Source organism: Alosa sapidissima, chromosome 15 (assembly GCF_018492685.1).
Source record: "Alosa sapidissima isolate fAloSap1 chromosome 15, fAloSap1.pri, whole genome shotgun sequence".
Taxonomy (NCBI): domain Eukaryota; kingdom Metazoa; phylum Chordata; class Actinopteri; order Clupeiformes; family Clupeidae; genus Alosa; species Alosa sapidissima.
The window spans coordinates 7598814-7616887 of NC_055971.1; the positions used below are offsets into that span (position 1 = coordinate 7598814).

Here is an 18074-nt window from a genome sequence, read left to right on the forward strand (position 1 = left end):
AAACTGCAAGTTGGCTTAATAAACAAAAGAAACGACACTATTTTCCAGCCAGCATTTTAGGCCTACATACATTTAGCACATTAATGTGATGGCCCTGCACTAGGCTACTTCAACTGCAGTTTTGGAGGAATTATTTGCAATATTTTGGACATGAAAAGTAGCCTACCTACTCCATTGTACTGTCAAGTATAACTGCAGTTGTTTTGTTACATGTTTCCAGTTATTTTCTTTTCTAAGGGGACAATCCTTAATTTGACTCGAAAACATTTAGTCTGCCACCAAACAACAACATTATGAAAACAATTATAATTCAATGACAAGACTCCAGTCAGATGAAGATGTGTATACTCCCATGGACCTTAAATATTTTAAGCATCAAACATTCTTCCACAAACAAACAAACAAACAACAACAAAAAACAACAGTCTGATGTCTTCTAATTTTATATGTTTGGAACACAGGAATCAGCCTAGTATGCATTTGTAATTTGAATTTCAACATTTTCATTTGTTTGCAATAATGGCTTTTCTGAGACGGGCCCAGAACCGGATATTGCTTAGAGCGTTCCCCTTCCACTTGAGGTAGGTGTTCTTTTTCAGATACTTATGAAGTCCAAACAGTCTCCTTATTTTCTTATCTTCCACATCTTCCAGAATGATGATGATGATGCTGGCATTTCGCCTGAAGACAAGCCAGGATTGTGCCAGTTCAAACTCAAACTGACACCAGGAGCTGTCTAGGAAGTGCTGAGACACCACCACAATGACTTTCCGGCTACCCATGATGCCTTCATCCACTATATTGGAGGTAATCGACTTTCCTGCTTGGAAATCTCGCTCATGCAGGCAAAGCTGAATTGGAGGATGTCCTTTCTCAAGATTTTCCACAAGCTCATCCAACACCCAGGCTTCATCCTTGCTTGAGTAGATTACAAAGGCATCATAAGAACATTCTTGTTGTCTAGACATTCTGTAGCCTCTTAGCAATATGAAGACGTAATGTATATAGAACTGGTACTTATACAGCAATGCAGACAATAGGAGTACAGTTACAGCTGCTAATATGGACACAGTTATTATCACTCTGTTCGTGTGAACACAGTGTGTGGGGTCAAAGTTAATCACTCTGGAGTTCGTGGATGAGGATTTGCATGACATTAGTTGAGGATCTTTTAGAACTGACTGATGATTAATAATCCAGGAAATAAATTCAGTCTGAGTACAGGAACATTCTATGGGATTGAAGGACAAATCAACTACTGAAAGATCCGCAGGGAGATTCTGAAGAACGTTTGAAGAGATGCGGGCTATGTGGTTATTGTCTACATGAATGGAGGTTAGTTTAGACAGACTGGGACAGGTGAGAAAGTCCACTGTGGTCAGTTTGTTTCCACTTAGGGTTAGGTGTCTCAAATTATGTAAATCTTGGAAAGAAGTGAAGGGTATGTCTTTAAGGCCACAATTTGAAATGTCCAGTACCTCCAAAGTTGAGAGATTTGAAAATAATTTGCCAAAAATGTCTTTTTCAATGCTGTTGCCAGCCATTTTCAGTTCTTTCAGACTGCTCAGGCCATAAAAAATAGCATTACTGTCAAAGGTAAATTGTGTGTAGGAAAGGTCAAACATTTTTAAATTCCTAAGGTTGTGCATAATAACCCAATTATCTACAACTTCAACTTCTGTTCCATGAAGATCCAATATTTCTAGAGATGAATAATTAAAAAGTCCAAAGTTTCTAATTTTTATCCTTGCATTTTCACTTAGATTTAGATACCGGAGTTTAGGAACACCAATAAATTCAGCATCACAGCAAGACATTATCAAATTATTATGACTCAGATCAATGTATTCCAGACTAGGCAAATCAGCAAAGCTTTTAAATATTGGTGAATATTGATTGTCATTGATGACCAGTTTCTTTAATTTGTGTTGATGAGACAGTAGAAGATTCGGCAGTGAGCCCATTTGACCTTCAACCACAACAATCTCTTTGAGGTTTGGAAAATAAGAATGTTCCCAGGTATTTATTCCAACATATCTCAGAGAGATTTTTGTAGAATTAATCATGCAAAGGACGATGTGACTGGGTAGTTCAACAAAAAAGGATTGACAAAAATATATCTCTTGGAACTTTATGAAACAAAGGCTGGTCAGGGAATCTGAATTCATTTGGATCTTTCCCATTGCCAGGAAATGTCCTATTTTCAACTTCTTCACTGTCAATCCACTAAGACCTCCAAGAGCTTCTCTTGCAGTTGTGGATGAGATTGTGTCAAGTAGATTGATCTCTCCCAGATAAAGGCCATTAAATGCTCCAGTTTCTATGAAGGATAGTGGGTTTCTGGACAATATTAAAGTTAAATTGCTACTCATCTGACGCAAAACAGAAGTGTCAACAGCTCTGATTGTAGATATGTTGTTTTTATGAAGGTCCAGTAATGTGAAGTCCTTGAAACTAACAGCATAAGATGGAAGGGCTAAAGAAAATAATCTGTTTGTTCCCACTTTTAATTCCTTTAGGCTTGTTAAACTCTGTAAATTCAGACTGTCTAAGGAGAGCAGACCGATGTCTACTAGAACAAGCTTGTGTATTTTTTCCAAAACATTAATGCTGTTTTTTCCTAAATGTTTGAGTGGATTTCCAGTGAGGATCAAAACAGACAAATTCCTTACATTAAAGAAGGCCTCATTGTCAATGTTTTGGATGTGACATCTGTCCAAAAGAAAAGCAGAAATAATTTAAAACACCATTTTAAACCATGAAAACACATAATAGGTTCACAGTGTGCATCATTTCTGAACATGGTCTGTCAATACAAAAGCACAGGACATTGTCACATAATCTTCTCATTGTGCTTACAGTGTCAGTTTAGATAATCATGTCTAAGAAATGAAAAAAGAGAAAAACCCTCCTTTTACCTTGTGAGATCAAGATGTTGTAGTAATGGTAATCTCAGGAACATATGTCTCTGCAATGTTGCGAGGTAATTAAAACTAAAGTCCAAATGTTGTGTGGAGGGAGGGACACTGGTTGGTATGTAGCTCAGGTTTCTCCTGAAGCATGAGTATTTGAGACTGGGGATGACCTGAAAATAAGTGAGTTTTTAAAGTCAATGCATACAATAAGACAGAATTAGGCACTATTTATACCATCTGAATAAGACATGTTACTATACCTCTAAGCAATCTCCCGGGTCTTTTATTATCTTGGCTGTACACAGAATAATAAAGTCCAACAGTGCAAACCGGTATACTGTCAAGGCGGCCATTACAAATGAACAGAGGGACACCTGACAAAAGCTTCACTTATCAGGGCTGTGCCATTGTTAAATAAACAGAAGGCAGGCTTTCATGAAAACTGATGAGGAACTAAACCACATGCCACCTCACGAGGGTCTCTCAAACAAAGGAACAAAAAAGTACCTTCAGTTTTTAATTATAGTACTTCCACTCTGACTGGTACAGAGTATGATTGGTAGCCTACATTTACTGTCATACAAACCATCCGATGGTTATTGAATGTTAAAACATTTTCAATATAATTTCAGCCAATTTAGCTCCAACATTTTATCCGTTTTTTATTTTCTATTCTTTGTTGTGGATGGATAGCCTGGCTAACGCCAAACCCCATCTCATTGAGATGGGGTCTGGGAACTAGACATTCATTTTCTCATATTTGAAAAGTGGTTTACGAATGCCCAGAGACGTTTATTGGGCGCTACGAATGTCTATCAAATGTGTCTGTACGTAGCTCATAGCCAGTGCCGGCCCGAGCCTTTTGGGGGCCCTAAGCAGAATTTGATTTGGGGGCCCCCTCCCACAACACAGTCACCTGTGCTTGGCGATAATTGACAACTTCACACTATAATGTTGTATTATAAATGAATAGAGTGAGGTTATGTATTAATACAGTGACGGATTATGAACTACTGTCCCCCTGGACACAGATGCATAAGGACCCTCTCCCCTTACCCTATCTGTGCAAATGTGGGTACAAACGGGGGGGTGTGTGGGGGAGGGGGCTGGTTCTGGGGGTACTCCCCCAGAAAATTCTGAATTTGGTAGATGTGATTTCCTGTATTCTAGTGCATTTTTGGGATGGTCAGCTGGAGAGGGGCAGTACCTAAATTTGTTCAGATTCATAGCCTTTTGCTTTTTGACTTATAGAGGTAGTGACTTCACACAACTACAGTACTTGGGGTTCAGGGTCCCTTGACCTCTTGGGCTCAGTAGGCTCATTCAGTAATCCATCCTTGCTCACATGGCAAAAATGTTTTGGGGCTCCGCTCTAGACTTCTTGCCCCATGTGCTTGGTAAACCAATGTATTAATATAGTTGTTATTTACACCAACCCTGTCACCTTTTAATCTTAGAGGGTACTAAAATCACAAATTTATTTGAAACTTTCATATTCAAAGTGAAGCACTAAGGGTGGTTTACTGAAGTTGAATTGACAAATAACAAAATACAACATCGTTTGTATTTGTTGTAAACAAGTACATCAGTTTAATGACTTGTTTTTCAACAGATTTGCAGAACAAATCCGCAAATGTGCATTAAATGAGCAATCTTCAACTACAAAATAAAACCAAAATAGACAAACATTAATAATCAAAAATTAAATGTCCCAAAAAATAGATACTTATTCCTACTTTGCTCCTGGCTTTCAGGCATCTGCAACTCACAGTGGACTGCAGTGGACGAACCTGCAATGATTAAATAAATACATAAATAAATAAAATAAAAAAACTATGTTAAATGCGTCATGTCATATTAACAGGCTATGTAACCATTTGCCATCAAGAAAACCTCACCTTCTGTGTCATCAGCCATGGAGGCAGACACTTGATGAGGTAGAGGTAGAGATGTGCTCCAAAGTAACTTCAACAGTGTCTCTGAAAAAAATTAAAATATTGCATAAGTGCATAGTTGATCGAGCAGAATGAGTTTATTTTGCTATTATTACTTACACTCATCAACAAGCAATTCCACATCTAACAATTCATATTCTATTGGCAAATGAGGCTTAATTGCAGTATGGTGAACGCTTAACATGGTGATCTACTGCTGCCTAAATATTAGGGTAGCACCGCTACATCACTCGTCACTATCTTAATCAAATTTAAGTTTATTTTCATCACAGAAGTCTCCCCACCCAACATTGTATATTTTCTTATAAACACTACCATCTCTCACCAAAGATCTTAGAGCAGAGCGCACGTACTGTTCCATCTTTGCCTATGAAGCTGGAATGTTACCGATGCCCAGAGTCACGCTTGTCAGTGGATTATGGTTGGGACTGGGGGCCTGGGCTTAGCCTGCTGTTGCTATCAGACTTACCACTATGTCACATATTATAGAACAGTAATAAACTATCAACACTTTCAGGTGCGAAATCAGAAACAATACCTCTGTGGTAAATTTGCCTTCATATATATCAGCTACGTTTTCATGTAGCTAGTGCTAATGTCCACTTCAGTCAGCTAGCTAGCTAACTTTAATTTACAACATAAGCCCACCTAGGGTACATGCTTGATTGAACATCCAAAAACAATCCCAATATCCTTGACATCTGAAATACACCTAGATAAATATATATTAATGGGAGACATTTCTCTGTTGATGGCGGGGATTTAGCTCTGGTGATGGCTTATATTAGATCATGAGAGTTAGCTAGCTACCTCAAGCACAAAACATACTGTAAATAATCATGCAAACATACCTGTATCTTGCTCGTTTTTCTCCTCTTCTGTCATTTTCTTCTTTCTGTTTTCAGCATCAGAGGGATACGTCCTTTTTTGTGACTTGTCTTAACATTACCGTCTCTTCCGATTTTTGAACTTGATGCAGTGTCTGCACGAATTGTCTATGCACCCAAGGTGTCTACTTTATGCGCATGACTCAAAGGCTGGCAGACACAGTAGCAGTAGGCAGGTATATTGATCATGAAATCAGAATTTTCTTGTTTTGAATTATTAATTGTTTCATTTATTCATTCATTGATGTCACTTGTTAATACGATGTTTACGTTATTTATTATGTAAAAAAAAAGAAGAAACTCGATTGGGGGCCCCCTGGTGGCCAGGGGGCCCCAAGCAGCAGCTTAGTTCGCTTATGCCTCGGGCCGGCCCTGCTCATAGCGGCTTCGGTGTGTCGTCATCGTCTTGCTGCCCTCCCTCCGTTCTGTGATTGGTTCCTTCGTTGGGGTGAAAACGAAGTCCATAGAATCCAGGCTGCCTAGCAGCGTGAATAACATTGCGCGCGTAAGGCAGCATGGGAGAACCCAGGCTAGTGGATGGATGAAATCTGTCCATATCAAATATATGTTGTATGATTGGTTATGTTCCATTATCAGTTCATCCCTGCTAACATAGGGGAAATGGTATACCCAGACCATATTGGGCTCTAATTTAAAAATTTGAAAAACTGGTCAGCGAGGCAATGTTAAAGGTGTGTCCAGTCCACATTCGCTAATTAAACAGCATAATTTTGTAATCAGACGGGCGCATTGTTCAAAAGGATTGTTCTGATGTTTCTTAATCATTCATGGATTTGTTTGGCTAGCCTATAAAGATTTAGGGTCTGACTATGAAAATGGCCCAATTCGAGGGGCAGCACCAAGCATGCATTTAAAAATATCACTGCATGCAACTGGATAACACTACGACCAGTGTTTACTGACTGATTCTATGGCGTCAGTTAGCTGCCTTAATTTTGTGAACGCATTAATGAAATTGAGCACAGATTCAGGAATCGAGAGTGTAAATACAGAAACTGAGGGGTGAAAAATAATCTTGTGGTGAATAAAACTGTCATCCTTAACTGTAACAATCATGATTGAGAGCACAGAAATGACATTCGCATTGGGCCGCTCACCGCTTACCTTCCCTTACCTTAGCTTACGCCCCATGTTGCCACCATATTACCACAATAAAATATCCAAATACTCTTAACCAACCTAGGCATGGTCTAGGTTGGTTAGGTTGGTCCGTCCCGTTGATGTGGACTGATAGCCTAGAAATCTAGACGCACCCTAGCGGCAACAAATTACATTTGCTGCCAGGGCTAGTCTAGCAACTCTCTGTTGGCTTGTGAGCTCGAAAAATTAAACTTCTATCAGGCCAATCAAATTGTGTATAGAGTCGTTAGGCGGGCTTAACATAATGATTGATGGCAGAGTTGCAACGGTTTGGCTTGAATTCCCTGCTACTTGAAAACAAAGAAGATGGATGTTGCTGTTGGCGAACAGTGTGACACGAGTTAAGTCACACTGAAGTTTGAACTAGCCAACTAGCTCCGCTGGTGGGAAAACGCATGGGACTCAGCGCTGTCCTATTGCGTGCAGAGGGAATTTGAAAGACAACCGATTATCCCGCCCGTCGGACTGAGCACTGTGAGCGGTGAGTGCCCAGACCCTACATTTTAATGTGGGTCTGGCTTGTCAGGCTAGTGGACTGAACCATAACCCTAAAAACCCTAACCAACCACCATCGACCTAAGCATGGTCCGTCACAAACACAAAACAAATGAGCCAGTTAGCTTACCTTACAGTAGCTTGCGCCCCAGGAAGGGTAACTTCTCCTTACCCACAACCATTCGCTTGCCCGTTCTGCTGCCAAGGACATATTACTAACCACCTGCCTTAGACTTCGTCCACAAATGCCCAATTCAGACAGCAAGCCAATAGCAGGTCTGGCCACAAACCCTTGTGTGTCGATTTCAGTAGGCCTTAAACGTGCACTCCAACCTCGCTTGGCTGCCTCCTCTGCTATTTCAGTGTGTTTCGCTCTCTTCAGCTCATTGGCCTCTTCCACTCTGTCTTCCCAAGGAACACTAAGTTCAATGAAGTAAACTACCTTCTCTGAATCCGACCACATATATAAGTCTGACAGAGGAATTTAAGTGTGCTAAGGCTAGATTGGAAATAACTCTTACTCAGTCCAAGGACCCAGTGGTGAGGAGAGTTGCAGCCACAGTTAGTGGAAGTGGAACCCAGAACAGGCAGTTAAGCAAGCTCAATCAGCACTGAGGCATAGGGATATAATGGGCCATGTGCAGCATTGGCGGGGGGGTCTATGGGTGGACGTAAGTAAACCCTTGTGGAGCAAGGCTTCTGCAGGAGAAAAGAGGAAAATGGTAGTGGAGGAAATGCATAGACAGGAGGAGATAATGTGATGGTTTGCTGAGGAAGATATACATGGAACTTGAAGATACTTCAAGTCTATGATGCATCCTAAACACCGGGCTGGGACATTTCTGCTTGCTAGGTTTTTCCGCTGTTGACTCGCTCATAGTCCTTGGTGGCCCTCAGTGCTTTGCAAAATGTTGCATTAGGACCACAAAAAGTCTACATGAAATAAATGTAAGCATCTGTGATAACATTCATTCCCAAACACAGAGAGAGAGACAGAAACCAGGACACCATGGAGTAGTGAGGAGTGAAAAGAGAGAAAGCGAGAGGAGCTCGCTCCAAGTTTTGTGTGACTGAAGGAATCTTTGGAATTTTAAACAGCCCCATATCGTCGGACTACGACATTCATGGTTCATGGTTCATTTGGTGGTTTAGTTTCGCTCTGACTACAAACAACAACTGCAAGTGCTTTTAGGAGCATTTCTGACACAGCTCCTTGTGGATTAGGTTACCTACCTCGGACTATGTCTTCGCCTGTTTCCCTGGAGCCAGAGATATCCAGTCTGAAATCCGCGCTCAATTGAAACGCTATTGGATGATATCCTCCAGAGGCAATCCCAGCTCTTTTCTCGACTGAATGTGTTGGAGCAGGCCATTCCGCCCTCGGCCCTTCGGAGGCTTGAGAGAAACGCTGAATGTGTTGGAGCAGGCCATTCTGCCCTCGGCCCTTCGGAGGCTTGAGAGAAACGCTGAATGTGTTGGAGCAGGCCATTCCGCCCTCGGCCCTTCGGAGGCTTGAGAGAAACGCTAACCATGCTACGGAGGCCTCTGCTGCACTCTGTTCGTCGGTCGTGAAACAGGGAAGGTGACGTAAGCCGATGTCTCGCCCGTTGGTATCTGATGGCGATGAGCCCGTGCAGCTCTATAACTTTTTTACTACGCTGGAGAAGATTCCAGAGCCTGACTCGGAGGCTACGGTCGAGTCGCCTATGCACCAACCTGTCCATGCCCGCTCCAGAGGATCGAGGAAACGCACCTTGCCTTCGACTCCTGGTTCTCAAGGGAAGCGCTGATGTAGCATTTCCCCTCCTACTTCATCCGATTTGACGTGTAACCCACATGTGTCGCCCCGCTCTGGAAATGAAATGGGCTTGATGGCTATTACAGACGATGACATCATCATAACTGGTGTTACTTCACGTTCATCTGAATTGACCACCAGTGACCACCAGTATTGGCTGCGAGGTATCGCCCCCTGTCTCTCAGAGGCAAAGTTCCACTGCTGCCCACCTTCCCCTTCTCCTCCTGACAGTCAATGGCCCTTAAATCTGACAGCTCATGGTACAGAATCAGCACCTGAACTTCTGATCTTAGGTGATTCGATTGTCAGACATGTCAATCTTCCCTCAGCCATCACATCCTGCCATAGTGGTGGCAAGGTTCAAGACTTCATCAAACTCTGCCCAACACTTATTAAAAGACATCCCTCAGTATGCACTATAATAATACATGGTGGAATGAATGATGGCCTGGAGCCATCAGAAAAGTCGGAAAATCAGAAAAGTTACACCAGGATATCGAGACATTATGCGTGACTATGGAGGGTTTGGGGAAACGCTGTTTCTTGTCTGGACCAATCCCTGTTTTAAGAGGCGTTGAGCGCTTCAGTCGTCTTCTTGGTTTGCATCACTGGATGCAGAATTTTTGTGTAGCTGCGGGATATAATTATATCAGTAACTTCGACTCCTTTTGGATTGCATCCAAACTAGAAAGGGGTCAAAAAACTAATGTCCAATTACACTCAATTTATGTCTAATAATTGTGCTTGACTATTGCTTCAGTTGTGACTCACAGGATAGAATTTGTGTACCTGTAACAAGGATTTGTGAACCCGTAGCCCCTATTTTGTGTTAACAAGATATAAAAAAAATATGTACAACTTCAACTTTACTGTTAAACATTTATGACTTTAGTGTGTGCATGCAAACCCTGCTGTTTAATGTGCTCGCCACTTTTGCACCAAATATACCTTCATAATGAAAAGACCGGGGTACACGAAACTTGGTGGGCATGTAACCCCACATGGATAGCATGGAACCATCGTTTTTCGTTTTGATCTGTAGCCCCCCCGCTGGACTGGACCCCCCGAAAGGAGGGTAGGGCAGACACAGTTTTCTGTGAATATCTCGAAAACCGTGTGGTTTAGGAGGACCTTTTTTTTTTTGTATGTTGATCTCAAGGGGCCATGTCAACCCATTCCATAACCACTCATTTCATGTATAGCGCCACCTAGTTAAACACAAAAAAGTAAAAATTAGGTGTTGTAATTGAAGGTATCTGTGACCTAACATAGTCAAAACTGCACGAAATTGGAAGTGTAGGATCATTATGACACCCTCTGTATGCACGCCAAGTTTTGTGGAATTCCGTTCATGGGGGGCAACACAATAAATTAATTTATGTTACTATACACCAGGGGTCTCAAACACCCGGCCCGCGGGCCGTCCGGCCCGCGACGTATGTCAAAATAATAATGTAATTCGGCCCTTGAGGCTATTTTTAATTGCGACAAACAACGATACTGATTAAAATAAACGATAGATCCAAGTACGGTGACAAATCTCATTTGTAGCCTACTCTGCTCTACTATGTGCTAGACATCCAGAGCTTGATTCAAACCCAAAATCGCTGCGCAAAGTTTTCAGGAAATACTTGTATTACACACGAGAAACACAAAGACGTGCATTTGTGGAATGTATTGTGGACGCGGAAGCGATGCAGGCCATAGTTATGCACAAATTGAAGCAGAAATAGGCCTACACCTAATGTTGAAAAATGTTCACGTGTGATGAAGTCTTAGGTAGGCTATGTTATTCACCTATTCTGATTCTGAAGGAGAATATCCTTTTGGAGATTATGATCGATCGTCTATTGACAGTGATAGTCACAGTGTGTCTGTGAATGGAGGTGCGTCTTTGCATGTATACGACGGTGTCCACTAACCATACCATGCTTATTTCGACCCTCTGCCCAACATAGCTTGGAGGTTGCAGTGGTAATCGTGATGAAAGTGTCCGTAATGGACGTGGTACAGACAGCAGGGCTAGTAGAAACGAACTATGCGAACTTCTGGGTACTCAGATGACCTGCGATAGGAACTGATTTGACCAGAATACTTTATTGTAGGCCTTGTGGTTTAGTAATACATCACTAAACCATATACATCTTAGGTGTTGGTATTAGGTGTTTTCCTGTTAATTTGTTATGTGGGTAATATGAAAAAAAGGAAAGTAAACTTCCTTAAATATGTTCATCCAGTATTTACTGAAAGGTGCATAATTTGAGGTGCTTGCCATCCAGTGATGGGTACATTTACCCCCTTCATAAACTTTTGTTTATACTAAAAAATGTTTACATTTACAGTAGGACTTTTATCTCTGACCACTTTCAAGCCATGGCCTTTTGAAATTTTGATATAAAAATCCAATGGTGTTGCTTTCTTAACCCTGACACCTAGTTTACCAGGTTTAGAAAAGTTATGAGAGGAAAATATTTTTGCTTGGTGTGAAACACACACATACCCGTTTTTATGCTTTTTGTTTGTTTTATAATTTGTATTAATATTTATTTTATCATTATTTTATTTATAAGCTAAGGTTGCTAGCACAGTGTCTAAAACTAGATAAAAACACTTGCACTTTCTGTTTGCAGTTTTGTGTGGTATTTGAAAAAAAGAACATTGCATTTCAGAAATAGCCGGCCCTCCAATCAGATGACGTTGGCAGAAGTGGCCCCCAGCTCATTTGAGTTTGAGACCCCTGCTATACACCAACTGGCCTGTAGGTGGCCGGAGACAGTTTTCTGTGAATATCTCGAGAACCGTAGGGCCTAGGAGGTCCACCTTTTTTATGTATGTTGGTCTTAAGGGGGCATGTCAACCCATCCCATTACCACTTATTTCATGTATAGCGCCACCTAGTTAAAAATTAAAAAGCAAAAAATTAGGTGTTTTCATCACAATATCTCTGGCTGACAAGGTCAAAACTGCACGAAATTAAAAGTGTAGGATCATCATGACACCCTCCGAATGCATGCCAAGTTTTGTGTACTTTCGTTCATGGAGGGCCTTACAATAAAATAATTTATGTGACGTACACCAACACTGAAAGACCGGGGTACACGAAACTTGGTGGGCATGTACCCCCACATGGATAGCATGGAACCGTCATTTTTCATTTTGATCTGTAGCCCCCCCACTGGACTGGACCCCCCGAAAGGAGGGTAGGGCAGACACAGTTCTCTGTGAATATCTTGAGAACTGTAGGGCCTAGGATGACCATTTTTTTCTGTATGTTTGCCTCCAGGGGTCATGTTAACCCATTTCATGTGCACACATGTGCACAAACAGATACACACACACACATACATTCACGGTCATATTTTGTACCGCTCTGCGGTACATCTAGTTTTAACAGACGTAACGTGATTGAATGGTGAATGTTTTAAACTGTAGGGAGTTGTGTGTAGTTTTAGCGCATAGCTCGCCGCAGTGTTTGTTTTTAACTATAGGCCTATATATAACAACTACGGGAGCAACGGAGGAAAGGTATGATGAATGACATGTTTGACTGATGAATATAGACGGTATAAGGGTAAACAGAAAACACAGACGCATTCAACAAACATTCAAGCAGACATACATGCAGTGTTTTAAATGAAGGCAGCGCTACGCTGCCGTGACGGTGACTAATCGCCCCAGGCCATCACAGTGCCAGTTTTTAGCTTTTTTTTATTATTACAAAAATAGACACTCTAACACACGTCATGTGCAATTTTGGGAACTCTATGATGAATAGAACTGAAATAGATGACGATCGAAAACGCACAATCTGGACATTTTATCTGGACATTTTATCATAACTCGGCTTTTACAGACAACACTTCATATTTCATGAAAGACGCTATATCTCCATTTCTAGAAAAAAAACAGGGATTTTGATGAAAACTAGCCACTGTTTAGCTTGGCATTTCTCAGGAACAGAGGCATGTAGAAATAAACAGTTCACTGAGAGCTTAAAGTCTCGCCTTTCAAACGAGCAACAGTATTTGTCCATAGCTATAACATAGAATACGCTGTGGCTCTACAAGAAACGTCAACAATGATCTACTTAATTTTTTAAGGTGGATTACAATGGAGGCTGGATTGGAAAATATGATGCCCCCTACAGATGGTGTGAAGAATTGCAGATGGACTGCCTTTTTGAAAGGTCAATGCGGACTGATGTCATCTACAATATCCGGCTGACCTCCCCAGGCCCTATCCAGCAGGCCACCACTAGGGTTCCAGTGCAACTGATCCCCGTGCTGAACCAGGAGATCCAGGCCATGCTGGAGATTGAACCTGCTATTACCTGGCTTTTGTTCACTAGGATACCACAGGCTGGTAAAGACTACGGCTGCAAACTTTATTTTGCATCACAAAATGGATGCTCTCTCTTAAGGAGGGGGGTGTGTGACGGGGCGAGTAGCCACCGTCACAGCAGCGAGGCACTGCCTACTATGAGAGACATTTAAATGTGTGCATGCTATGATTTCTGGATTTTAATGATTATTTAGGCTGTTCATATACTTTTTGGTTATGCCAAAGTTCAGCAGATATGCTAAATCTTCGGTAGATGTTGTCTAGATGCGTAGACTTATTTATTGGCTATTAGCTTGTTTCTGTGGGTATCCTGAAACACCCCTGTGCTGCTATGTTGCATTGGTTTGATCCAATTACAGGAGTGCAATCAGGCCCTATTTAAGCCCATGCCTTGGGGGAGAAAGCTGCGATTTGAATAGGCTTAAGTCTTGAGAGCTCGTCTCATGTGTGTAGCCCATGTGACTAGCTGTGAAGTCCATTGCGCTCATCTTATTATTCAAATATTTTTGTATATTGTGTTGTTTTGACTATCAAGTCTTTTGTTTTGTTTTACGTACTTTATCATTGCCTTATGTTGGCCTTATTTGGCGAATTAATAAAATCCCATCTTCCACCTTGAATCTCTGAGTGCTGTTCTATCTACCTCACAACCGACCGGCACATCTAACCTTAACAACTAGCATTCATAATGTATGGAAAATGTAGCCTGGTTGACTCCAGACAGCTTTTCAAATCTCAAATGAGATGAGTATGTCTGGGAAGTCTCCATTGACTTACTGACCAGGGGCGTAACCAGTGAAATTAAACTTAAATTGGTACATTGAAGGAGGATTCTGGCGATTATAGTGCTAAACTCTAGGGGTATGAACATGGGGGCTCATTAATATGTCCCCAGAGTACAATGTAGCTGCCTCGCAGCTCTAGCTGTTGGCTGCAGCAACTTGAGCTAGGTAGAACCAAATGTTTTCGTTTTTTTCGTATACCTACAGTACTCGGTGACCTTGAGAAACAGAGATCTACGTAGAAAATTCTCCTTTAAACTCACCAAATCAATTCAGAAGTGCAGCTGCACACTAAACCCTGTCTTCCAGGTGACTAACTTGACTCCAATCAAGTTGTACACGCCTCTCAAGGACCATTGATAGAAGTAGGATGCACTAGAGCCCAATTGCAAGCATCATAACAAAAGAGTCTGAATACTTACAGTATGTAAAAGAGAAATGTCATTCTTTTATTTTTTAGAAATTTACAAAACACTCCAAATACCTGTTTTTTGTGTGGAGTATAAGAGCATTGTGCATTGATGAAGAAAAAAATGAATTGAATCCACAGTCTGAAACAGTTCCACACAAAATGGAAAAGTTGAAAGGGTCTGAAAACTTTCCGGTATGGACCCTTTATCTTTAACAGTTGTTTGTTGAGTCTATAGGGTAGGCCAGTACCACCCCATCTCCAAAAAAAGTTGGGATGCTGTGTAAAACGTAAATAAAAACAGAATGTGGTAATCTGCAATTCACATAAACCAATATTTTGTTGCAAAAATAACAGCCAACATATCAAATGTTGAAATTGACAAATCATACTATTTTATGAAAGATGCTCATTTTGTATTTGATGCCAGAAACACATCTCGAAATAGTTTTGCATCACCTCTTTAACAACTGTCTCTAAACAACAGTCTCTAAAAATTTGAGTACTGAGTAGACAAGTTGTTGGAGTTTTGAAAATGAGATGTCCCATTCTTGTACGATATAGGATTTCAGATGCTCAACAGGCTGGAGGATTTTTAATTGTGTTTTTTATTCCATAATGCATTAAATGTGACTGATCTGGACTGCAGGCCAGGCAGGCCATTATAGCACCTACTCGTCTATATGGAGCCATACTGTTATAATATGTGCAAATGTAATTTGACAATTTCATAATTTGTAATTTTTTTACATTATTCATTTAGCAGACACTGTTGTCCAAAGTGGCTTATAGGATTACATTACATAGTCCCCATAGCAACTTGGGGTTATAGCAAAAAAAGGGTATGTGTCCAAAAACACGTACTCCGTAGGAGTTACATGTCATAGGCTAAATTGTTTACATCTCTGGTTCACCCCAAACAAAGATAAAACCTTACAGTAATCCCACAAAATCATGTATTCCATAAGTATGTTATCAATGCAATTTAGACAAGTCCAATAGATTCATAGAAAACATGGTGTTAGACACCAAGATTACTTGGCTAGGTCAAGGAGTTAGGATATTGTAAGGACTTCCTGCCCATCTTGAACACCATCTTGAAAATTATACCTTTCTAGTGGTCAAACTTTGGTAAACTTTTAGTATGTTATTTAAAGGACACCTAATACTACAGAAAACAGCTGAGAAACCTTTTGTTTGAATTTTTTTAAGGTTAGGTGTTTTTTTTCCATACAGTATATGCAGCCGCCTATTCAGTGCCAAGGGCACAACGGTGGAAGCTGGGAACTGAACCCACAACTTTCAGGATATTGCACACTAGCCCAACTCCTTAACCACTACACTATTTTTAAGTATATTATGGGGCATTTTGCCTTTATTGTGATATGGTAGTGAGAGACATGAAGTGAGTGGGAGAGAGAGATGGGATGGGATCGGGAAATTACCGGGTCAGACTCGTACCCAGGTCCCCGTGGGCACTTGGACCCGGATGTGGTACGGGCACTATAGCCAGTTACACCACAATGCCCCCCAGTTTGGCATTGTTTTTGTGAAATATTCAATGCCTTCCCTGAAAAAGTCTGAATGGCAACATGTTGCTAAAAACCTGAAATAATCATTCAGCATTTGTACCTCTCTCCAGATATGCAGGCTACCCATGTCATTGGCACTAATGTGCCCCTATACCATCATAAATGCTGGCCTTTGAACTGTGCATCAATAACACAGTTGGGTTGCAACCAATAACAAACTGGATAGTTCCCCTCCTCTGTAGCCTAGACTGGAGGAAGCATCCATGATTTCCAAAAAGAACATTTAATTGGTTTAACCACAGGACAGTTTTCCACTTTGCCATCTCAAATGAGCTTGGGCTTGGGCCCAGATAAGATGGCAGTATTATGGATCAGGTCTAAATATGATTTCCTCTTTGCTTGGTAGAGTTTTAACTATTATTTGTTGTTTGAGTGCCAAATTGTGTTCATACACAATGTTATTAGAAGTTTTCCTGGGCCAATGTAATGGTTTACATTACAAAAATGGATCTGTTTTATTGCAGTGTCATCTGAAGCCCAGAAGATATTAATTGAATAATTCTCAGCTCTGTGCCTTGCATACAAAGATTTATCTGGATTCTCTAAATGTTTACATTATACTGCTATGGTTGATGAAATCCCCAAATTATTTTCAATTTTACATTAAGCATTATTTTTATACTGTTGCATACTTTCCTACACAGCTTTTCACAAGAGTAATGAATGCTACTTCTTCGGATCTCATCTTGCTGGCTTTAAATTCAAAATTAGCGTAGGCCTACTTTTCATAAAATAGTAGCCTAGGCCTATTAGTCAGTTTCAACATTTGCTTATGTTGTCTATTTAGCAACTAAGTGTGGGTTTAGCCATTTGCAAATCATCACATTGTTGTGTTTTGTTTTCATACAACGTCCCAACTATTTTGGAAATGGGGTTGTGGATGGAGCGTCACAGGACTGAGAATTTGCCGCCTCTTAGAAGTGAACAAGTGCACAGACCATCTTGAGACAAAGAGAAAACATACTCACTTTAAACACACGAGGGCGCCATATTCTTGTCATTGAAAGTAGATATTCCATCTACTGACTATATGGACAGTTGAAAGTTTGAGTTACATCCGTAAAACTTCATTTTCTGGTGTCTTTTTTAATCTGTTTATTAACAAAGTTGTATAGCCATGCTTAGCCAGGCTATTTATCGAAGAGGCTATAAATTGTCTCGAATTTAGAAATGAGTAGGCTAGGCTATCACACTCCAGAGAACATGATTCTCACATCACATAGAAATTCTCTGAGTATGTAGGCTAAGCTATAACACAAAGCATGTTTGGCTGAATGACTTGATACGTAGCTAGGCCTGGGCATAGGCTATACGGTAGCCATAACAATAAACACCTTGTGCTCAAATTGTGCGAAATGCAGGTTGCTTTTGTGATTAAAATATTAGGCTATGGTAATTAAACTAATACCTAAGCCAACGACACTTTACAACCACTCACTTAGTTGACAATTTTCAGTTGAATTTCTTCGCCTAATTGTATTGTGCGCTGCATTTAGAAGCCGATAGGTCTATTTTCCCTGCCATTGGCTATTGTGTTTATAAGCGTTGCATTACCATGTTCTTCATGTGGACTGGGCCTATCTGTTGTCCTCGACGTGTTCGAAGAACAATTAAAATGTAACGACTAATGCCATGTTCTGCCATCATGATACCCTACGTCATTTGACAGTGTTTGTGGGCTATGTTGGAATGTCTTTGGGAATTATATCAATCTGAGACAGGGGAGGGTTTAAACCCAT

General features: G+C 40.8%; 1 protein-coding gene across 2 annotated transcripts; it reads right to left on the reverse strand.

Annotated features, from left to right (window-relative positions):
* Positions 1–215: 215 nt before the first annotated feature.
* On the reverse strand, positions 216–17916 carry LOC121683857 (toll-like receptor 4). 2 transcript variants are annotated; one of them, XM_042063701.1, is made up of 3 exons: positions 17890–17916; positions 2919–3085; positions 216–2712 (listed from the first exon to the last, which is right to left on the reverse strand). In XM_042063701.1, exons 1-3 carry the CDS (start codon positions 17899–17901, stop codon positions 504–506), a joined length of 2388 nt encoding a protein of 795 aa, XP_041919635.1. In that variant the 5' UTR covers positions 17902–17916; the 3' UTR covers positions 216–503. The 2 variants fall into 2 exon arrangements, with proteins under 2 accessions (XP_041919635.1, XP_041919634.1); XM_042063700.1 differs by lacking the exon at positions 17890–17916 and adding an exon at positions 3176–3280.
* Positions 17917–18074: the final 158 nt, after the last annotated feature.

Excerpts from the sequence above, each read along its gene's own strand:
- LOC121683857 (XM_042063700.1), bottom strand. The coding sequence starts at position 3,268 with ATGGCCGCCTTGACAGTATACCGGTTTGCACTGTTGGACTTTATTATT. Across the intron at positions 3,086-3,175 it reads ACCCGGGAGATTGCTTAGAG|GTCATCCCCAGTCTCAAATA; the intron begins GTATAGTAACAT and ends ACTTATTTTCAG. Across the intron at positions 2,713-2,918 it reads CAACATCTTGATCTCACAAG|ATGTCACATCCAAAACATTG; the intron begins GTAAAAGGAGGG and ends TCTTTTGGACAG.